This window comes from Nylanderia fulva, unplaced genomic scaffold (assembly GCF_048542155.1).
Source record: "Nylanderia fulva isolate GAGA-0341 unplaced genomic scaffold, ASM4854215v1 Scaffold991, whole genome shotgun sequence".
Taxonomy (NCBI): domain Eukaryota; kingdom Metazoa; phylum Arthropoda; class Insecta; order Hymenoptera; family Formicidae; genus Nylanderia; species Nylanderia fulva.
The window spans coordinates 8,397-33,677 of NW_028191125.1; the positions used below are offsets into that span (position 1 = coordinate 8,397).

The 25,281-nt window shown below is 32.0% G+C and overlaps 1 protein-coding gene and 1 pseudogene across 1 annotated transcript; one reads left to right on the forward strand and one right to left on the reverse strand.

Annotated features, from left to right (window-relative positions):
* Nucleotides 1-18,928: 18,928 nt before the first annotated feature.
* Nucleotides 18,929-22,979, forward strand: LOC114933393 (tubulin gamma-2 chain-like; annotated as a pseudogene).
* Nucleotides 22,980-22,995: 16 nt separating this feature from the next.
* Nucleotides 22,996-25,274, reverse strand: LOC146719412 (uncharacterized). The gene is made up of 4 exons (XM_085490181.1): nucleotides 25,213-25,274; nucleotides 24,247-24,519; nucleotides 23,623-23,792; nucleotides 22,996-23,307 (listed from the first exon to the last, which is right to left on the reverse strand). The coding sequence occupies exons 3-4, from the start codon at nucleotides 23,677-23,679 to the stop codon at nucleotides 23,173-23,175; spliced, it is 192 nt and encodes a 63-aa protein (XP_085346307.1). The 5' UTR covers nucleotides 23,680-23,792; nucleotides 24,247-24,519; nucleotides 25,213-25,274; the 3' UTR covers nucleotides 22,996-23,172.
* Nucleotides 25,275-25,281: the final 7 nt, after the last annotated feature.

The window sequence follows — 25,281 nt, forward strand, 5'->3', positions numbered from 1 at the left end:
TATCCATTAAATTTAGTTAATTCATCTTTTGGCACAAAAAAAATAATTTTAAATTTTTCGGAAAAAATTATTTTTCAAATGTCTCATAAAAATTTTTTTAAATTTCTTTTTTTTGAACGATGTTTTAAATTTTATATAGAAAATCTCAAAATTTTCTGGAAAATTTTAAAAAACTTTATAAATGATGATTTTAAAAAATGTTCAAAAAAAGGATTCTAAAAATTTTCTAAAAATTTTGAAAATTAATAGTATTAACTAATTCATTTTTTAGTATTTTTTGAGTATTTGATTGCTAAAACTATATGAATAAACCCTGTTAAAAAAAATTTTTATTTTTTTATTTACATATTTTCTATTTTTTTATATTATTTATATTTACATCTTTTTTTTTAACACGCTGCCCTTACCATTTACTTCATATAAATTTAAACCCAACTATGTTTACGCATATTTTACGATAAATACCAGGTCCCAAATTTCCATGGCGCGATTTAGCAATAGCCTAAATAAAAAAAACCCAAATAAAAATCGTTTTGTATTTCTGCTGTGTCTAAAACAAAAAACTCTAATCTTTATTCGTTAGATTTTTTTCGCTTTAGCAAATTTTTAAAAGAAATAGCTCCATTGAAAGGGTTTTTTTTAAAGGGCTTTAAGTTCTGGCATATTACTAGAATACGCAAAGTGCAGCAGTACGCGGGGACGCTTCAGCCGCATGTGACGGCACCTAAAAAACCTTTTTTGCGAGGCTATTAGTAAAACACATTTCTAGAAAACGAATTAGATAAAAAAATTTTTAATTGCTGGAAATCCCCACCGTTTTTATTTCCCCCAAATTTCCACATAAAAGACGTAGTAGCAGATTGATTTCAAGCTTTTTTGCATACAACACACAGTTTCAAAATTTTTTAACACCTGCTTGCACAAATAACCTATATAAAAAGATGCAAATATCAAAAAGTCATGTTACTTGCACTAACCATGTTACATAATTAAATGTAGAATTATAATGAATATTATACCTAATTACATGTAATAAAATTAGCATTATTTTAAAATCAAAATAATGCAAATTTTTTGCAAGCTTTCCTTTCTGAGAAATTAACGCATGCAAAAAAAATATATACAGTGTGTCTGATAATAATCGCCCCAACGATTATGAATGGATTTTTAGTCAATTTGGAGACGACTTTTTTTCAGTGAAAATATCGAAGGTTATCATTTTGTAAGCTTTCAATTTTGTATTACGTATATCTTTGTAACTAATAAGCTTCAAATTAAAATTTTATTAACAAAACCCACCTAAAATTAACTGAAGAAGTAATTATATTAGTTTTTAACTCTACAAAAAGTTTAGTTTGTGAAAAATGCGTTTTTTTTTTTAATTGTTTATAACTTAAAATTATTAACTTATCAAAAATTTTCGCTAAAAAAAAAATTGTTTTTAAATTGGTCAGAGAATCCATTTAACCATGGAGCAATTATTATCAGCCATCTTACTTAGTATTGACTATAGCTATATAATAGTTATATATTTATTAATATATATATATATATAATATATATAATATGAGGTGTGTTCAAAAAGTATCGCAAATTTTGTGTTTTTCAAAACTGTAAGCAAAAACCTTCAAAATTTGACCGAACTTGGCGCGCTTTTTTCGGTCTTGGTCTGCGGCAGCTTCCATTGGGATGATTTAGCTTTGGTTTCCCCGTCATAACCATAAACCCATGATTCGTCACCAATGACCCTCTGGAGCAAATTTGGGTATCGCGGACAGAGCCAACATCTCCTGACAAAGTTAATGCGATGTGTTTTTGGGCGAAATTTAGCAATTTTTTGGGACGAATTTTGCGGCCCCACCCTTTTTCATGCCCAAATCATTTGGGAAAAATCGAATGGCACGAGCCAAAACGATATGTTTTTGGTCCTAGCAACTTTCCCAACGGGGATTCGACGATTTACCAATACTATTTTCTTCACTTCATCAATGTTTTCGTCTGTTGTTGACGTGCTCGGGCGTCCGGCACGCTCTTCGTCGTTCACATCTTCTCGGCCCTCGAAAAAACATTTTGTACCACCGTATAAACGTTGCTTCGGTCCAAGGTAGCTTCACCATATGCCACAGTCAACATTCGGAATGCGTCCGCGCACTTAATTTTGTTTTTCACACACAAAATTTGATACAGATTCTTTGATCCATTTTTTGGAATAGGCAAAAATCGAAGACGAGCCAAAACACGTGCAAGCAAAGCAGCTGTCAAAAATTAACTGAACATTCAAAATGGCCGTACTTGTCGGCATAAATGAGAAACATGAGTACCAAACATAACGCCACAAAAAAAATCGAAAATCGAATATACGTAACCCGCGGAAATTCAAAATTCGCGATACTTTTTGAACACACACTCGTATATGGTATATATAACAACTATTATATAGCTATAGTCATATACTAAGTAAGATGGCTGATAATAATTGCCCCAATGGTTAAATGGATTCTCTGACCAATTTAAAAAACAATTTTTCTTTAGCGAAAATGTTGATAAGTTAATAATTTTGAGTTATAAACAATTAAAAAAAAAACGCATTTATAATATAATATATATATATAATATAATAACAACTATTATAAGCTATAGTCATATACTAAGTAAGATAACTATATATATACAATAATATATCGTAAGATATATTATATATATATATCGTAAGATATATATATATATATATATATATATCGTGTCGTTGCTCTATACATATACGAGTATACCCAGATAGAAATGCCTGATGATTAGATTTCATCATGTCATGATCTTCTGATATGATTGAAATGTATTGTATGTCTTGTAATCATATATTATGATGATAGCAGGGTTGGGAAGTAACGAGTTACTTGTAACGAAGTTACAGTTACAGTACTTTTTTTCGGTAACTGTAACTTAACTTCGTTACTTTTCTTCATCTGTAACTGTAACTTTAACTTAGTTACATTTTTTTAGTAACTAGTAACTATTTTAACAGTTACTTTCTTAGTTACTTTTTTTGGAAAAATCTGCTAAAAGTATTGTTTAAGTATGGTAGCCGTTATATTGTTAAATTAAATTTTGATAACAGTAGCATATGGATCTTCATATGATTGAATCTTTTACCTAAAATTTTAATTTTGTGTACATAAAATAACACAATTAAGATCGACCAATTACAGTCAAGATTTAAAAAAATTCTTAAATGTAATAATTGATCGATTTGCTTGCGACTTTGCGATTACCATTTAGTAAGTTACTATAACTATTTTTACTGTTGTATCTAAAGGTCATTCATACATTGATGGTAATCGCAAAGTCGCAAGCAAATCGATCAATATTACATTCAAGAATTTTTTTAAATACTTGACTGTGGTTGTGCATAAAATGTAAGCTCCTTATATTTAAAATAATGTATAATTATTTTTAAAAAGTAACTGAAAAATAATAACTCGTTACTTTTGAGTAACTGTAACTGTAACGAGTTATTTTTTAAAATCGGTAACTTGTAACTGTAACTATTTACTTTTTCAATAAAATAACTGTAACTGTAACTAGTTATTTTACAAAGTAACTTTCCCAACCCTGCATCGTATTATGAGCGCAAGTTACATACATATGATATACATTTTTCAATGTATTAATTTGAGCATATTCATGTATACTCATAATGACATTTTTTGCAAACATTTTTAAGATATCATAATATGTCCGTGTTTTGAGTAGCATACGTATGAGCATCTGTGTCTATTTTTGTCATCATGTTTGAGAAATATAAGTACAATATGAGTACAGAATGCATATATTTTGCTATCTGGGTATATATATATATATATATATATATACAGTGTGCCCGGTAACTAACGGACCAATGATTAAGGGCGGATTCTCTGGCCAATTTGGAGACGATTTTTCCTTAGCAAAAATGTTGAGAGGTCAATAATTTTCGAGTTATAAACGATTGAAAAAAATAGGTTTTTTGAAAACTAAACGTTTTGGAGTTAAAAATCTAACATAATACATTCTTCAGTTAATTTCAGGTAGAGTTTACTATAATAAAATTTAATTAAGGCTTAGTTATAAAGATTACATAATGACAAATATTGGAAAGTTGTAAAAAATGATGACTTTTTTCGACATTTTCGCTGAGGAAAAATCGTTCCCAAATTGACCAAAGAATCCATTTGTAATTGTTGGTCCGTTAGTTACCGGACACACTGTATATATATATATATATATATATATATATATATATATATATATATTATATATAGAGAAGAGAGAGGAGAGAGAGGAGGAAGACGATGAGGGAAAGGGAAAGATGAGAGAGAGGGAGAATAGAGACAGTGGGAGGGAGGGAGAGATGAGAGGAAAGGAAGATGAGGAGAGAGAGAGAGAGAGAGAGTGGGGGGCGTTATTTATTATACGCTCTGGGATAAATCCCCTCAAGCGTTTAGATATATTATAGATATAGATATAGCATTAGATAGAATTACACCATGTCGCGCATAGGTGTATTAGCGTCAAAATGGTTTTTTGGAGTAATTTTAGAAATTCTTCGTCGAAGCCACATTTCATGTTGACGAGTGATAAGTAACGACGGATTGTTCTCTTACAAGGCAGTGGCAAAATGTTGTTTGTACAAAAAAAATTCTTAATATCCTGGTGATCTTATATTCATCAGTAGACACAGCATAATCCATTCTTCACTGTACCGCCAATTTTTAGAATTTTTCTTACTCGCAGCCAGAATAATTTCTTTAAGTACACTTTTCTTGTGCAGCAGGGTATTAAATTGCGAGCTTCGTGCTTCCAATGTTTCGGCACTGATCGAAAAATGTTCACTTTTTTTGTCTTTTAAAGATTGCTGTAATAATTAGACACGTCTCTGTGCTCTCATCTTTTGACGCCGTTCAGGAAGATTGTTCTTCCTAAGCGCGATTATCTTTTTTTGATCTGGGATTGATGGGATTTGAAGCTGCATGTATTATTTGGTAGTTCTTTTTGATCTCATTTCTTTTTCCCATGTCAACTGCCTTATCTGTAAGCAACGATTACATTTTTCTTCTTTGAGATCTATGTGCGCTCTTGGAACGCCATTCGCCAATATAATTTTTAAATACATTATGTGTTGATAAGTGGTTAACGTTCATAGTGTCGAGACCATTGCAGATACTCATATTTTTAAATATATTCAAAAATTGGCGGCAACTGCTTTAAATAGTCCAGAATCTGTGCGAGATTACATTTCTGTGCATCAACAACACGCCCGTACACAAATAACAAATGTTCTTATCGGCACTAATCGTTACGGTTTTTTGTGTGTTACCGGTATTTTTATATTATTTTCTATCTTCTTCACAGATATTGAGAATACAATAGTTTCAAATTTTATCTGTGAATTTAGAAACACTCCATGGCTTTGGCATTGCAATAATATTATTGTCGTTCACACTATTTGTCACAACATGATTAGTATCTATATGAAAATATGAAAAGTATTATAAAAAACGCAGCAATTAATTCAATTGGCAGTTAAGTCCTTTTAATTTTTACATATTAAGTTGCTTACGATCACTAATATAGTGACTTTTGAAATAATGTCAAAACTAAGATTTTGCACTTTCAATGTAGGATGTATTATTGAATGATCCTTAATTTCTTATTCTGTGTCGATTCAATATTATCTATTTCCATTGGAGAAGGTACCTCGTGTTGAAGCTTTAAATGCGTATTCTCTAAGTTATTTATATCTATTACTCCATCTGTTATTACGTCTGTAACAATAAATGTTTGTATCATACATATCTTTATATACTATTACTTTTTCTTATATATATACATATGTAATTAATTTAATTTTTTTCCTAATTACATACATTTTAGATTTTCTTGTTTGTTATTGTCAGAACAACCGTTATCTGTTTTCAAGATTTCTGCAGCAAAATCGCTTATTGGCTTGTTAACAAATTCTGGAGATAATTTCTTTTGAAGAACAAAACTGTGCTCAGTAATAACAGTTTTGCTAATTGAGTTTGAAGTGAGATCGGAAAGTGTAGTATTTGATTATTGTATTGTGCCTCCTTATCGCTATCAAATATTGTTGGAACAGCTGATGAGTCAAGTCGAGGATGTTTGTATGGGACCTAAAATAAAAATGTAATTACTTATTGTTACACTGAAAAAATTTTGTAAATCTAAAAGATAATATATAAATATTTAGTTCAATATTCACTTAAATCAATAAAACTAAATTTAATAAATAAAATTTCACTGATTTAAATATATTTTTGCTTAACCATTAATCCATTGTTTTAAAAAAATATTAATAAACTCTCGAGGTTAGGTTAGGTTAGAAATTTATCAAAAAAAAAGTTTGTGTCAAAAGGAAGTTATAACTAAAAGAACAATTTAAAAAGTTCAGTGCAAAATGCTGGCGAATTTAAATCTAAAATCCATTTTCGATCATTCAAATAATTATAATTTTTTAAAGCCGTGGACATATAGTATTTTTTTTCGTTTGAACTTTGAGCTAAAAATTCCTGGACGACTTTTTGTTCAAAATTATTTTATCAAATTTTTATTAATTTAAAAGAATTTATAAAACATTTGTTTCCAAATCTTGATCTATAAATAATAAATAACAAAAATATAATATTTAAAAATATTTTTTTTAACTCTACTACATAAACTTTTAGATTAACTTAAAAGAAAATGTGTAAATTTTATAGAATTTTTTAAGTAATTTTAGAGTACAAAAATAAAATCGGACTCCAGTTACTCACGCGTTCAGGATTACAGTGCCAAAAAAAACATGTTCAGTTTGAGGGTTAATTTAAATAAATACCTGCTTCTGAGTATTGAACTAAATATTTATTATTTTTTAAATTTAGTAAATGTTTTTTTTTAGTATAGTTATAACTTTATTATATCGGTATCATTTGACAAATAGAAAATAGCAAATCATACTTACTTACTTTATTTCTAATCAAACTGTCTCACTAACTGAAATATTCTTATGATGGTTTTTTAAATCGGTTAACAGAGCCAAAGCACGAAAAATTAATTATTCGGAACTGTATCTCTTGGTTTGAGATCACTAAGTTCCATACATAAATTAATCTCAAAACTTACATATGGAGAAATAGGCGCAAAAATGTAGGTCCGAAAAGTCGCTGAAGCGGAAATCGAACCCGCGTCTTTCATTTTCCGGGCGACTGCTCTTACCAACTAAGCTATTCAGACTGTTTCGATCCTATATTTTTCATTTGCCTTTTAGTAGATGTTAGTAAATAACGCCGTGATTAGGCCAAGGCGTGAATAAAATCAGAAAAGAAATATTTTTATCGGCTCTCAATATTAAGAATATAAATATGATATTTTTTTAAATCGGCCAACAGAGCCAAAGCACGAAAAATTAATTATTTGGAACTGTATCTCTTGGTTTGAAATCACTAAGTTTCATATATAAATTAATCTCGAAACTTACATATGGAGAAATAGGCACGAAAAATATAGGTCCGAAAAGTCGCTGAAGCGGGAATCGAACCGCGTCTTTCACTTTCCGGGCGACATCTACTAAAAGGCAAATGAAAAATATAGGATCGAAAGGGTCTGAATAGCTTAGTTGGTAAGAGCAGTCGTAAAAACAAAAAAAAAAAAATAAAAAAAGATTTATTAGTTAATTAAAAAATTATGTATGACAAATTAGATAACATTTGTGTTCTGAGGGGATTTACCGAATACTTGATCACCTGAAAAATTCTAATTATGGATTTTGCACAATACTGTGGAATAACAATACAAAAAACAACTATTTGAATTTAATCTCATATAATTTATTACAAACATCAAAGTTTATTAGAAGGTTTATTTGATTATAATTGAAACAAAATTTGAAAATTATACTTAAAATTAAAGATTCAAAACAACTTTTAATTCCTTTTCATGAACGGTAAAATAACATTATTAATTTCAATAGAGATGATTAACAGAATCGATCTTCGTGAATTGTCATTAACTTAAAAACAAATTCGTATTTATTACTTTTATGTAAAGAATATTAACAATAATTTCTGTTAAGGTAAAAGCTGTAAAACAACATTTATTGAACCAATGCAATGCTCATAATTAGCTCATAAACATTAAAAAAAAAAAAATAATCAGTTTAACACGTATGTAAATAAATATAGTAAAGTATATATGTTATATATAAACTGGAAAAGAAACCATGTTCGATCGACGATTTTTTATGTTATTATGAAGTTGATTTCTCGAAGAGAGTTTCGACTTGCTCGAAGCAGCAAAGGAATTCATTTCCTCCCCTTTACCTTTAATCAAGAGGGGGGAGAGGAGATCTGGTTCAGATTCGATCTTATTTTGAGAGGTCTAGAAGCTGTCCTTAACCTTTTGGTAAACTGCCCTTTAAGGTTTTGGCACACAAAATAGAAAGCTGCCCTTAGCGTTCGGCACAAGAAGCTGCCTTTAGTATTTGGCACAAAGAAGCTACTCTTAGTATTTGGCACAAAGAAGCTGCCCTTAGTATTTGGCACAAAAAAGCTGCTCTTAGTGTTCGGCACAAGAAGAAAATCTGATGATAGCACTTGAATTCGTCTTTAACAGGGCACTTCCACAATGGTCAGCGGTTCGTGGTTCCGAAGCTTCCTCCATTGGAATTTGGGTAACAGTTTCGGAAATTCGGATGGCGGGATTACATAATGGCAAGAAGGTCTCAAAAATAAAAGGTCTTGTTAGTGTTCCTTTTTAATATTCTCAAGGAAATACTACGTCCTTTGTGACGATTTCTCGGAAGAATCAGAGAAAGAAGCATTATTAACAAACTGCATTGCTAAGCAACCGCCGAGTAGCTGCTAGCTTTTCCGATTCATTGGCGTCGAACGTTTGCATTTCCGAAACAATTTGCAATTTACAAAATATGCACTTGCATATTTCTTAATGTTTAAAAGTATAAAAAACTTACGAAAAAATATGAGAAAATAGAATGCAAGTCGTCTGCGTATATAATCGAAAATACAGCATTGAGCGCTCATGGCCAATTAATATGTTAGGCGAGTCTGGCAAGGCTCTGGTAATTCTGAAAAGCAGCCAGACTGTTTTCTTTCATTTAGTTATAGTATAGACTATCATCTAATAAATTTTCAGCATTGCGAAAATAAAACTGCTGCTCCTGTACGAGTGCGAACAAAAAACATTCCGATTGCTTATTAATTTGCATAGGTTTTACGTCTTTCGATCAGTCTGGCGAGGCTTTGGTGGTCCCGTATTATAGCCAGACTGTTTTCTTTACTATTTTTATAATGCAAATTATCATGAAACAAATTTTCAGCACAGCAAAAATAAGTACAATGATTTTCTATTTTTCCAAATTTTGAGGTGCCAACAGATTTACTTGCCAACGCCGCAAATCAGCCAGACTGATTTTAATTATATTTTATGACAATTAGTTAGTACAATAAGTTTTGTTAATGTGAAAATAAGTGCAACGTATTTCGGAAATCGATCTGATTTTTCGATCAACGGATTTATCGAAAAGTCATAGCCAGATGATTTTCTATACCTTGAGATCGGTTAGACTGCTTTTGTAGTAAATATGATCATAATGTTAAGTAGTACAAGAAGTTTCAGGACTGCAAAAATAAGTGCAACTCATTTGTATTTTCCATCCATTGAATCCAGTGGAAAATTGTTGCCAGATTGCCGATTTGTTAATTAGCATCATTAATGGAACAATCCTATCAATATTTATTGACTGCGAAAGTAAGTGCACAAAATATTCACTGCCTCCTGTACTATTTATTTATTGTCATAGCGAAAGCTATTTTAACGGGAATATCTTCTTTTAAATACAAATGGATAAATTTAAAGTGTAAGACAGGCAATAAGAGCCAATCACGGAAGACAGTGCGTTATCCTAACGAAACTAAATTTTTTCGTTAGAATTAAATATTGTGCACAAGTCACCAAATTTTACTTGGTCGCGTCCAGTTTTAAAATGAATAACCATGTTTGAGAGTAATTCAAAACTTTTTTTTTTTGGGGGAGGAAAAAAAGGGGAGGGGAAAAAAAAGGGGAAGGGTTTTTTTGGGGGGAGGGGGGGCCCCTTTTGGGGGTTTTTTTTTTTTTGTTTTGGAAAAAGGTGGAAAAAAGGGGAAAGCTTGAAAGCGGTGGGGGGGGAAAAGGGGGAAAAGGGGGGGGGGAGGGGGGGGGGTGGTTTTGGGGGGGGTTTTTTAAAGACCGGGTTTTGGGGGTTTTTTTTCTTTAAGGGGAAATTTAAAAAGCAAAAGAAGGACCCTTTTCCCGTTTTTAAAGTCTCAAAAGGAAGGGAATTTTCCCAAAAAAAAGGGAAAATTTTAAAAAGTGTGACCAATGAGCCAATCAGAAACAGTCGTTATCCTAACAAAACTAATTTTTTTCGTTAAATTTAAAATACTTGCCAAGCACCAAAATTTTACTTGGTCCCGTCCAAGATTTTAAAAATAAAATAATCTCATTTTTGGTTTTAATTTCAATAACCCTTTTAAAAAAACCCCCCCCTAGGGAATAAAAAAAATAAATGCAAGAGAAAATATAGATCCAAAAGTCGCTAATCAGAATCGAACCCGAGACCTTTCGCTTGCCGGGCATCTCTTCCACTACTATTCAGTCCTTTTAAAAGGATCAAAAATTAACTTTATTTTTTTTAAACCCTTTTTAAAAAGGAATGATCCTTTTAAAAGACTAATAGCTCATTGGAAGACAGTCGCCCGGAAAGCGAAAGGTTTGGGGTTCGATTCCCGTTTCCCGACTTTTGGATCTATTTTTTCCTTGCTTTTGGGGGAAAAAAATTAATTTTCTGTGATCCCCGCGCGCCTTCGATATACCAAACTGAGAGCCCCTTTTTTGCAATTGTGTCTCGACATTTTTTTTAATTGCGCCCCACGGGGGCAACGCCAAATTCGGAAGATTTTCCCGTTTTTAAAAAAGGAGCGATGGGGGCACGGGGGGGCGAGTCTGGACACGGCCCCCGGGAAACCCGGGAAAAAACATTTTTATCCAAAAAAAAAAATTACGTATTCTTACTTAAAATAAAAAACTAGTTTCCTGCTATCTATCCTTGCCTATCGCGCAGTCCAAGAGAAACAGGCTAGCTCCGAAAAAAACCAAAAGGAGAAAATAACAAAACGGGTCTTTCAAAGCCGGTCTGTGTCGAAAAATTAAACGGATGGATTCAAATAAGATACACGTGAAATCATTGCAATACTTCAAGTGACCCCATTAAACATTGCGCTAACATTCCGAAAAAATTTCCGTACGCAGGAAGTATTTCGACCACTACTACATTCCCTTTTCAAAAACAGTGTTTACCTTACAAGGGGAGCCCCGAAAGAAAATAATCGAAAGGGAAAAGGAATATTTGCTTCGATACAAATTTTCGTTTTTTTAAAACAAACTCAATAACGAATTTCCCAAAAAGCGGGGATTTGATAATCAAACTCATCCCCATCACAAAAGGCGATTTCAACTCTTGCAAAATTACGGGAAAAATCCAGGAAAATCCGCTATCATTGGGCATAGCACCGACCCCGACGCGCACAGCTTCCCTTCTTCAGAACAACTGCTAACAAGGCAGAGGCTCGAAACATGAAACCCTCGATTTCCCTTTTAAAAAAAACCGAGGCATTCCCCTCGCTTCAATTCCTTTCCCTGTCCAACGGCGGCCACAACGACGTCCTCAACGAGACCGTTTGCCGAAGATAAACTTCCCTTCTTTCCTCCGGAAATTAACCGATGGCAACTTTTCGCGATTTGTTTTTTTTGCGCTCGTTAAAAATGGCCGTTCCATACGCAATTCGAGAAATTGCAATTTTATTACCGCGGTTACTGGCGGGACGCTGCTAATTGATTTCCCCATTTTTCTCAAACCGTAAAAAATTTCATGTTGCATGGAAGGAGCCGAATGGGACAAAAAATAAAACCCCGTTTTTTTGACGCATTTTAAAAACTTTTAAATTTCCCATTCCTCTTTTCTTTTAAACGATCTGTTGGGGTTTAAAAAAAATTTAACGCTTAAATTTCAGGGAATTGTAAATGCCTGCGTGCCTTAAAATGTTCTTAATAAGGGAAAATATTTTAGTCTACATTTTTTGTAAAAAAAAAACTAACAATTGACGAGAAAAGATTGGGAAGTCAGCTTAGGTTCGGAGAGGAGTTCCTACGATGGAAAAATAACCGTTTCTAATACAAAAATTGGGCCCCCGCTTAGGTTTACCAAGGACGGAGATAACTCGAATCCCAACGAAACTCATCCAAAAGATTCCGGTGCTCGCTCGATTCCAAATGGGGCACGAAAAATAAATAGTGCTTTCTCCCATACAAACACTGCGATACGGCGCTCTTTGTTCCAAAAAACCCACATTTTTAAAAATCTTGCAGAAATTTCAACTTTAAAGCTTTTTTCCATCGACTAGATTTTTTGTTCAAAAAAAAAATATATGAAAAAATTGTTGCCCAAAAGGTCTTACTTTTCAATTGTCGTTTTCCTTACTTGCTTAAAAGTAAAAGACAACATCATCTTTGTTCACAAAATCAAGGTAAATTTAAAAACCGACAAAAACAAACTCGGGACTGCGATAACGCGTCCAACGTACATTAAACAACGTAAACGAGGGATTTAAAAACCCTGCTCCGGCTACCGCACGTGTTTGTATAGGATCGAAAAGGGTCGTATGTTTACACGCGAGCACTGATCGATAAAGGTTCCGTCCACTTCTTTTGGGGCACGACCCCAAATTTGAACTCGTTTAATTTAAAACCCCGCGAAAAGGTATCTGGCATCGGTGACCTCGTCTAATTGTTTTCCAATGCCGTCTCTTTTTCTATCACCGACTAATGAAAGATACTTTCTTCTCCAAAAGCTTGGGTCGTTCCAAAAATTACAGTGTACTTCCCCCTCTTTTCCCAATTACAAGAGATTCCGTTTTTTTCCAATTGAATCCCGATCCAAATCCAGCTAAAATATGCATCGAAGTATTCTCGGGGCCAAATTAAAGGTTCAATTAATGGTTGTTTTGAAAGCTTCTAACTGCTCCCTTGCCAAAAAACATATTCGGGTGATCATTTCGGTCCTTTTTTAAAAACCCAAAAAGGATAGCCAAAAAATTTCACTTTTCCCCAAGCAACTTTGGGCCAATCTCGTTTCAAACTCCGACTTTTGGGGGGCTGGAAAAAATTCCAACGACACCCTCTCTAAAAGGAAAAATTTCTTTGCAACTTCATTTTAAAGAGATCATATGCGCGTTCTTCAGGCGCATTTTCCGTCCCCTTAAATCTGGCCCTCCGTAAAGATCGGCGAGTCAAGGTCAGTATCTCGTTTTCCCCTCGCGCAACAGAGCGATTTTTAATTTCCAACCGGGGAATTTCGGGGAATACGTCGCCCTTTCAACGAGTCAAAGAGCTCGGCATATTGCAAAAATCGAAACGGCAACGCTTTTTTTAAAACCGACTTTCAAACCTCACACCCCTTTTGCGGGACAACTACAACCAAATTTCGTTAGGTTAAGGGCCCGGAAAATATTTTGAAAAACCCTTTTTTGAAGCCCACTTATGATTGGGCCCCAAATTTTACAAGCCGATTTTCCAGCGATTTCCCTTCAAGGCTTTTTGACAAATTTTTTTTTTTTTCCGCTGATACAAAAATTTTTTCAAAAATACGATTCTTCAACAATCGCCATAAAATTTAAATTTGTGGCGTACTTTCCGAAAAACCAGTCCTACTTATTCTTTAAATCCTTTCTTAGGGTACTGCCTGCCGCCTTTTCCTCCCCCAACGCTTTCCAAACAATTTTCGAGTGATCACATTTTTTGAGGTTGCAAAGGGGCCCCCCAAATTTAAAATTTTGTAGTACAATTCTTCTATTAAAAGAACTTCCAGGGGGCAGGCGCATTCCAACAAAAATAAACCCCGGATTGCGCACGGCGGTAAACCCCCCACAAGCCTTAATTCCGGGGGGAACGGCCCGGGATGGCTAAATTTAACGGGTTTGCCGTTAACTCGATAATTGCACCCAAAAAATTGAAATTTAAAGCGCAAATGCATCCCTCCATATTTAAAAACGGGCTTTTTTAACCTTCAATAATCTCCACGTGGCCCCTTTTCTACGGGGCACCCCATAAATCCTTGTTAAAATTTCGAAGAATCCCAAATTTTCAAAAACTCTCTTTTTTCAATCGTGAAAAAAAAATCGCGCACATTCTGGTAAACAACAAAAGAATCTTTTCAAAAAAAATCTTTGCTTTTAAACCAATCAGGTTTTCCCTTTGATCCCTCCCTTTTCCGATCCTTCCCGGATCCCCCCCGGTTTTCCCCCGTGGGGGGTTTGACTTCAAAGTCTGCCTTTCATATATTAAATTTCCGTTCTACTTCCAAAAAATTACCCCTTTTTTAACTATTATGATCAAATTTAAGGTACCTTTACGGGGTGTACAATTAAAAATTTGCCGTTCGAGAAAAATTTTCTGGGGCCGAAATGGAAAAGGGTTTTTCCAATTTTTACTGTACCGGATCGCGCTAACCCGGGTACAATTTTGGCCGACCTTTCCAATTTAAATAAATCCGTCCGTCCATTTTTCCTACGGGCTTGATTTCGCCGGCCCCCTTGCAATTCAGACCTTCCGGCCCGGCGTAAGCGCCAAAAAAAACATTCGCATTTGTTTGTCTCGCTACCAGCTAACACTTAAACCGTTCATGATTTTTCCCCCGGCGGGTTTTTCCATTTGAAGGGGTTGGCGCTCTGGCATTCCTCCGTCTTTTTCCGACAAGCGTCCCAAGGCGCGGATGCGAACTTTTTACGCATCCCCAGACTCAAACCACTAATCTGCAGCAAATTCGCGCAAAGCCGTTTAAAAGGGATTTCTTCCCCCTTCTGCCCCTCATTTTGGGGGATGGGGGGGGGGGAGGTGTTAAAGTTTCCCCACTTCGGTATCTTGGTTCCGCACACCCGGCAAAATTTTCCCTCTTTTTGTAAAAACGAACATTTTAATTCGCCCCATCCCCACTTCATGACGATGTAAAATTTTTACAACCTCACACCAGGGTTTTTTTTAATTGGGGATGCCTTAAATTTATTCCATCCAGCGCTTTTCATATCCCCCACCGACTCGTCGAGGCAATTAAAAGGGGCAAAAACGAAAATTTTGGAAATTTTGGATTTGAATTGAAAACCTTCAGCACGTTTAAAAGGGAAGGGTTTTTGAAAATTTTCATAAAGGATATTTTTCTAATAAAAAAAAATTTACCTCCCCGCAAAGGACTTGCGAAATCTCGAATTAAGCCTGACAAAGGGTCCGGGGCGATTCTAGGCAAGACCGCGCTTCTCTTTTTTAAAACCTTTTGTTAAACCGTAAATTCCGGAATCCAGGTTCGCGTAAACTAAAATTTCGGTTTTCCAAGATTTCGTTAAGTGTAAAATTTTCCCCGAGTCTTTGAAAAACCCCTTCGATTTAACCCAGGGGAGTTTGGGAAAAAAATTTAAAATTCCGGGTCCCCCGCCTTCATTACGCACTGGGGTCTCTTAAATTTTTACATCGAAAATTGTTTTTGCTCCCCAGGGCAACGCCGAATTCGGGGGAGTTTCCCGTTTTTAAAAAAAGCGATTGGCACGGAAACCGTTTGGGCACGAGCCGTCCGGAACAGAGAATATATATATATATATATATATATGTATTTATATAATTTGTATAAAAACTAAAATATAATTATTAAAATATATATATATATATGTGTAATGAAATATATAAATCTTGTTTTAATTAAAATAAAAAGAACGATTAATTGTTCGACCACTTGGATTTTGGAATGTAATTTTTAATATATATTATATTATATTTAATATTTATCGCCGCTTCTATTAATATGAAGTGCAATGTCAACGTGCAATAATGTACAATTATTTAAAGTTTCCATGCCTAATGTATCATGCCGGTATAAAAGAACGTCAAGTAGCATGCGTAGCCGAGCGACTAAGATGACGAGCTGAAATCGTGGACATTTCAAGTTCAAACCCCTGCCTTTTCAGATTTTTTTTTCACTTTTTTCAAATAAGTTATTATGTGTAAGAATAATCAATATATCATTATTTGATAATTTTTTTTGTAATGGAACAAAATAAATTATTTTTTAATTCTGCAAGGAATTTAATTATTAATGCAAACGCCCACACACATAATTTAGATATTCAATTTTTTTTAGTTCAAATGTTTCTTGCAATCTGTATACGACAATCAGTCCACTCGCTATGCCACAGATTCCATCGCATAATACGCTCAGAGTTATAATACGATAGAGATCGCTTTTTTTCGCTGTTTTTCCTTGAAATAAATAAATTTTACGTGTTGTGTACGCGTGTTTAGTATAATCTCTAAAAACTCACCTTTAAAAAAAGGTAAAAAAAGGCGACCAGTTAAGGACACGCCATTAACAAAAATTATTTATTGCAAACCCATGTAGAATCCTATCCTATTGCAAACTCATGTAGAATCCTATGAAAACTTAATCATTGCAAACCCATGTAGAATCCTAGGCAAAATTAACCATTGCAAACCCATGTAGAATCGTACCCATTGCAAACCTATGTGGAATCCTATGAAAAATTAACCATTGCAAACCCATGTAGAATCCTATGAAAAATTAACCATTGCAAACCCATGTAGAATTGTATTAAAAATTATCCATTGCAAACTTATGTAGAATCCTACATTGCAAACCCATGTACAATAGAATTGTATGAAAAATTATCGATTATAAACCCATGTACAATCGTAACAAAAGTAATGAAATAAAAAAAAAATTGCGACAAGTGAAAGTAGAAACTTGTACCAGTGGAAAATTAAAGTTGCAGACATATATATAGTCGTATAATGAATCAGTAAAAATTTAAATTTGCAAATGTAGAATCGTACTATAAAAAAACTTATCTTTAAAAAAAAAAGATAAACAAGATGCCAAGTCCATTAATATAAAATAAAAAGAAATAAAAAAATTGTAGTTAAAAAAACTGGGCGCGCTGCTAAGTTTCAAAATTACAATGCACCTTAAAGTAACATTAATTAATTTAAACACAAAACATATTTTAACTGCAATGAGTTTAAAAATAACAATTTAATTTTAATATCATTAGAATATTATTTAGCACCTTAAAGTAACATTAATTAATTTAAACACAAAACATATTTTAACTGCAATGAGTTTAAAAATAACAATTTATATCATTAGAATATTATTTAGCAGTGCGCCCAGTTTTTTTAACTACAATTTTTTTATTTCTTTTATTTTATATTAATGGACTTGGCATCTTGTTTATCTTTTTTTTTTTTAAAGATAAGTTTTTTTATAGTACGATTCTACATTTGCAAATTTAAATTTTTACTGATTCATTATACGACTATATATATGTCTGCAACTTTAATTTTCCACTGGTACAAGTTTCTACTTTCACTTGTCGCAATTTTTTTTTTATTTCATTACTTTTGTTACGATTGTACATGGGTTTATAATCGATAATTTTTCATACAATTCTATTGTACATGGGTTTGCAATGTAGGATTCTACATAAGTTTGCAATGGATAATTTTTAATACAATTCTACATGGGTTTGCAATGGTTAATTTTTCATAGGATTCTACATGGGTTTGCAATGGTTAATTTTTCATAGGATTCCACATAGGTTTGCAATGGGTACGATTCTACATGGGTTTGCAATGGTTAATTTTGCCTAGGATTCTACATGGGTTTGCAATGATTAAGTTTTCATAGGATCCTACATGAGTTTGCAATAGGATAGGATTCTACATGGGTTTGCAATAAATAATTTTTGTTAATGGCGTGTCCTTAACTGGTCGCCTTTATTTACCTTTTTTTAAAGGTGAGTTTTTAGAGATTATACTAAACACGCGTACACAACACGTAAAATTTATTTATTTCAAGGAAAAACAGCGAAAAAAAGCGATCTCTATCGTATTATAACTCTGAGCGTATTATGCGATGCAATCTGTGGCACAGCGAGTGGACTGATTGTCGTATACAGATTGCAAGAAACATTTGAACTAAAAAAAATTGAATATCTAAATTATGTGTGTGGGCGTTTGCATTAATAATTAAATTCCTTGCAGAATTAAAAAATAATTTATTTTGTTCCATTACAAAAAAAAATTATCAAATAATGATATATTGATTATTCTTACACATAATAACTTATTTGAAAAAAGTGAAAAAAAAATCTGAAAAAGGCAGGGATTTGAACTTGAAATGTCCACGATTTCAGCTCGTCATCTTAGTCGCTCGGCTACGCATGCTACTTGACGTTCTTTTATACCGGCATGATACATTAGGCATGGAAACTTTAAATAATTGTACATTATTGCACGTTGACATTGCACTTCATATTAATAGAAGCGGCGATAAATATTAAATATAATATAATATATATTAAAAATTACATTCCAAAATCCAAGTGGTCGAACAATTAATCGTTCTTTTTATTTTAATTAAAATAAGATTTATATATTTCATTACACATATATATATATATATATATATATATATATATATTTTAATAATTATATTTTAGTTTTTATACAAATTATATAAATACATATATATATATATATATATATATATATATATATATATATATAAAGAGAAAAGATCGCACATATACAGAATGAATACGTGATACTGTGTTAACACGAAAATTATGGGCGTAGCACGGACTCGCACCAAATACAAACTTTATCGACCCTGCGATATTGAAAACGGGTGCGAGGGGCGCTTCAAGCAGTCCCGTAAAAACGGTAACAGCCAAAACGCCGGCCTGGCCGCTCTCATCTTTCTCTCTGGTCCGAGTTAGTACAGACACACACTAAAAATGACGTTTTACCTCGCTGAATGTGGATGTGGCCACGTAGTTTCAAGCGGCTGTCAAATGGACGTAGAGGCGCTGCTGTACAGAAGCGAAAAGCAATCCTAAGAAAATCACCGGAGTGGCCTCTCTCAGGTTTTTCTCTGGCTGAATCTGTATAGTTGTGTTGTTGTGTTTTCGTATCAAGTTGAAATAAAGTGATTTATATTGAATTGTTTAAACGTCAAAATGCCGTGCGAAATGATAACTTTACAGCTTGGCCAATGCGGCAATCAAAGTATTATATGTTATTTTGCTCCATAATTTTACGTTTTATAATTTTCTAATACAAAAACATACTATTTGGGTATTTCCAAATATGAAAATAATATAAATATTCCTATTTCCTTTTACATTATGTTTCAATTTTATAATTTTAATATATTTATCTTTTATTATAATTTAGAATATTACAATAATATAATAATATAACAAAAATTTATAATATTATAACATGTTTTTTCCTTACAATGAAAAGAACAGAATAAATATTTCATATATTATATTTTTTCTTAATAGTTGGATTTGAGTTTTGGAAGAGATTATGTGCAGAACATGGAATTAGCCCAGAAGGAATCTTGGAGGATTATGCAATAGATGGAACGGACAGAAAAGATGTCTTTTTTTATCAATCAGATGATGAACATTATATACCACGAGCTGTACTATTAGATTTGGAACCCAGAGTAATTCATACTATTATGAATTCTCCATATTCGAAGGTAATCATTTTTATTCATTCTTGTTTTTTTATTATTTTGTAATTCATATACATTTTTTAAATTGTTATAGCTGTACAATCCTGAAAATATCTATTTATCAAAACATGGCGGTGGTGCTGGAAATAACTGGGCATCAGGGTATCATCAGGGTGAAAAGTTACAGGAAGAAATCTTTGATATATTGGATAGAGAAGCTGATGGCAGTGATAGTTTGGAAGTAATTATTTTTATTTTTTTATATTTTATCATTAATATATGATTTTAATCTGATATTTATAATAAGCATATTAAGGCTTATACAAATTCTGCTAGAAAATGGGCTAGAAAAGAACCAGGTGCAGAGATTGGACAAATTGTGAATTCTTTATTTAATTTGAACATCTTGGTCTTCCTTTTAGATCATCTACAGCAAATTGATTAGCAAAAAAAAAAAAAAATCACGTATCTTGGTTACATTTCCGCTTTATATCTTTGATAAATCTTCAAACTGAGATGCAGAACAAGGAATGAACATTCTGATCTCAGTGATGTATGTAAACTACTGATGCTTAAAATATAAATTTTCTACTGAAGATGATCTAAAAGAAAAGGAATTGACTAAAATGCTCAAAACAAAGAAATATTTGAAAACAAGTTTGTTGGCTCTTATTCATTTAGTTCTTATCTGAATTTCTATGAAAAAAAATTAGTGTTACTTTCTTGTCATATAGTTATAGTGTTACAATTTTTAAAATACTATTGAAGGATTTTGTCTTGTATAGGGTTTTGTTTTGTGCCATTCAATAGCAGGAGGTACAGGTTCTGGCATGGGATCTTTCATGTTAGAATCTCTTGCTGATAGATTTCCTAAGAAATTAATCGAGACATATAGCGTCTTTCCAAATCAAGATGAGATAAGGTAACTATCTACTAAAAAAAAACATTTGTGTTTAATATTTACATGTATCAAATTTTTGTTATAGCGATGTTGTAGTACAGCCATATAATTCATTGTTAACATTAAAAAGGTTGACTCAATGTGCAGATTGTGTGGTGGTTTTAGATAATACTGCTTTGAATAGAATTGCCACAGATAGATTACATATTCAGAATCCCAGTTTCACGCAAATTAATAAATTCGTTTCGACAATAATGTCCGACAGTACAACCACTTTGAGATATCCTTCGTACATGAATAATGATTTAGTTGGTTTGATTGCACCGCTCATACCAACTCCTCGCTTACATTTCCTAATGACTGGATACACTCCGTTTACAACCGATCAAGAGGTGAGTAATGATCAGAATTCAGAATTTATCATCTCTTATGGCTAGCAAGTAAAAGTTTTACTATTCTTGATACTATTCTTGATGTTTTCTTAGAGTAAGAAAGTCAAAAAATGGTGACTTTTGAACCTTGCTAATGATTTATCTGCATAAAAAATTTCTTAATTATATACATATATTGAAGTTATACAGGATGTTCTGCAACGTGATGTTCGTACTGAAACTGTATATTCTTGATATCATTCTAAGTTGAAAAGTCTTAATATACATATGCCCTAAAGTCGATTGTTTTAAAGTTACCACGCAAAAAATAAAATTGCATAAAATAAGAACAGTATTATTATTGAAGATAATATTATTAATTGAACGTAATATTAAATAATAATTAACTACTTTATAAATTGTGCAGTAAGGTAAGTCATAAAAATTCTTTTCTTGCAGTACTATGGTAAAGTAAGGTATACATTGAATTGTTTGAGATATAAGCTTTCTGCAGGCTAAACAGTAATCGAAAATCGAACTTTCCCGCGACAGGCATTATAAAAAAACAATTGCTTGCGTGGTCATAGTAAAAAAATAAATAAGTAAATAATTAAAAATTATAAAAATAAAGTAAATAATTATTTTTGCTTTTCGCTATAACTTTGAAACAATTGAACTTTAGAGCATATGTGCATTAAGACTTTTTGACTTACATTTAGAATGAAAACACCAAGAATACACAGTTTCAGTATGGACACGTTACGGGACACCTTGTATATTATATACACAACACACACACAACCACACACACACACACACACACACACACACACACACACACACACAAAAACACAACAACACACACAACAAACCACACACACACACAGAGGGTGAGCCATTTTAATCAATACACGTAAATATTTCGTAAAGCAAGAGAAAAAAAAATGTTTTATACAAAAGTTGTAGAGCTCAGAGGGAGACACTTGATCTTAATCCTGACCTTGACAAAATAAAAATTATATTTATACAATATTGCTAATTATGACTAAATTTTATAATTATGATATTTTCATAAAGATATTGTTTACAAACAGGGCACATCTGTAAGGAAAACATCCGTTTTGGATGTAATGCGACGATTACTGCAACCAAAAATATGATGGTTTCCACAGCATTAGATAGAAATGCATCTCATTGTTATATACTATCTTAAATATAATGCAGGGTAGTTCCTAAATTTATTATGTTTATGCTCACAAAAGTCTATTTTAGAACTTTAAAATATAATTTACAATTGATTATCTTAAAATTTACTTAAAAATCAGACATACGAGGTTATAAAACACATGGTAAAAAGATATAATACACTCACATAGGGTGAAATAGATCCAACACAAGTGCATAATCTTACAAAGGATTAGAGAACGGAAACTTGCACAAGGTTATTCCTTGGGGTCCAGCTAGTTCTACAAGTAGCTCTTTCAAGAAAATCTCCTTATATACAAAGTACACATCGCGTTTCTGGTTTGATGTTACTAATCAATAACTAATATATCGTCAGTGAGTATTTCAGGGCCATTCAATAGCTATTAAAATAGATCGCAATATGTGGATTTGCAATATTGATTGAAACTTATTGTTATGCTAATAAACAAAAAAATTTTTTTAGCTTTTTGACAGAGCCTTACAACAATACGACAAGTTGCGTAAGCGAGAAGCGTTTTTCTGGAACAATTTCGCAAAGAAAAAATGTTTGAAGATAATCTTGACGAATTGGATAATTCGCGGGAAGTCGTAGAATATTTAGTAAAAGAATACCAGGCTGCAACTCGACTCGATTATCTTAGTTGGAATCCGAGCAAGACGGATACATAAAATATCTAACAAACGAATAAAAAATGTGAGTGACAATTTTTTCATATTTTTATAATTGCATTGTTCTCTCCTCTGTTTATTTCATTACTTTAATATTTATTTCAGGTGACGATACATGTTTTCTAAAATCTATTACAATAGTAATCTTAGAAAAAATATTCACTTTAAAATAAACAATTCTCTGTAGCTTTAAAATTCTGAAATTTTGAATGATAGTGAATCTCATAAATTCTATTTATCTGCTACTTAATGCTTATCACGTGTTCTAGTTTTATATTTCATCAATTATTTGCTTATCTTGATTTGATTCTTTATATGCTTAATAATTCCTTTATATTTTCATATTAATGTTAAGGAGGAAGAGTGGCGATTGTAATAAAGCCTGTATGACCAGGTAATGACTGAGCGTGACTGATTGTAAGAAGTTTTTCTTCTTGTTCCCTTTGTCTTTTTTCATTTTTTTGAGTCATGTCCTCATTTGTGTGCTAAAATTGAACAATTTAAAATTTTTCATGTTATTTATAGTATGCTATTTAAAAATTTAATTTTTTACCATCTTAAAATCTTATTTGTTAATAAATGTTAAAAGAAAAACATTAAAACAGAAAGTTATCCAAGAAAAATATTTAAAATGGAATTAAGTTTTTAAAAAAAATCTATATTTTGTACATTTCATATTCTATCAAATTTAATATAGCATTTACATTGATATGTAAATGCTATATTAAATTCAATGCTAGATATAGACTACTTCAGCTTTTATTTTGTCTCAGAAATAATAAATAATAAAATATACAAACCTTGTATTTCAAACACTCAAAATCTAATATTGGCAATGATCTGTATTGAACATTCATTTCTTTTTGCAAACATTCATATGTATTTAATTCTACGAATCCTTTACAAATAAGATTTGCACAGGTGCGTTGAACCTGCTCGATGCAAGGAGAAAAAGAACAAAGTTTTCCACCTGTTGGATAACAATCATTGTGTTACACATTATGTATAATATAGAACATAACTTTTGCACAATGTATATGGTGTCTCTTTAAACATATTTGTGAATTGTAATTTTTACTATTTATATATAATTTTCAAAAGTAATATGTAATAGCTTGAGGTACAGATATTCAGTCTGGAAAATAATAAACAATGCAAACTATTTTTACTTTTATGGTGTTATATATGATCTTATAGCTATTAATAAAAAAAAACCCAATCAGCAGAATATCATATTTCAACGTGTAATTTTTATTTGTGTATTTTTTCCGTGATCTTTATTTATTATTTTGGTCTGAAATTTTTTTGACGGTAGTGTATAATTTCTATGTAAATTAAAATATTTTTGTTATAAGAACTATTTATCATAGTGATATCAATGTTTTTTGCAAATATAATAATAACTAAAAATTAAAAGGTCTCACCTGTTCGTTTTAAAGCAACAGTAGCATGTTCTATGGTTAACCATGGATGCGGAAGATCCAGAAAGATTGCATCAACTTTGTGCTTCAGTTCTTCTCCAAATCCTTCTAAGCAAACATCCCTTTTTTTCAAAGTTACAAACTCACTTAGGCCATGTCTATCAAATTCTGCGCTAGCAATAGATCACACGCTGCTCATGAAAATCAAAGTATATAAATGACCATTTGGACGTACTACTCGTATTAGAGAATGTGATAGTGAGCCACTACCTGTACCTGAAATAGATTATGAAAAGTATGAAGTTTAATCGAATTAATTATAGCCAACATTGAGTAATATCCAGATACATTTTGTGTTCCTGAGATATATTCTAATTGAAGTATTTGTATTTGGAATTGTATTTAGATACAAAACATAGTATTTGAATCGCTTTTCTCAGATACATTTTCTGGTATATCTTCACATTTTTTTTTAAATTGACTAATTCTTTAAATTTTTAAAAGATCAAGCTTATGTAGAAACTGTTGGCAATGCTATCGGAGATATTCTCTCTTAATTGTCAGATAAGTAAAAAGATATGGCATCAATATATTGGACATTTTTCTTATAAACATGAAACATGCTAAGACTAATAAATGTAAATAAAAAATATTAATAAATGAAAGATTTATTCAGTATATTTTGTGCATATTACCATTATTGTGATAAAATATAGTTTAAAAGTATCTGATATATATCTGAGATATTTTCAAACTACCTGAGTATCTGTATCTATATACATTTTAATTTGTGTATTTGTATTTGTATGTACCCAGGTAACAAATTGACATCATTAAACGTCAAAATGACATCAAATGACGTAGTGACGTCAGTTTGCTACTTGGATAGATACATTTTCTTACATTGTATCTGTATCTGTATCGAGATACATTTTAAATGTATCTCATCCATAATTAATTATAATATACCTGTTTCGATAATTATGCTGCCTGGTTTAAGTTCCATTAGATGTATAATGAGACTTATATCTGGACTGT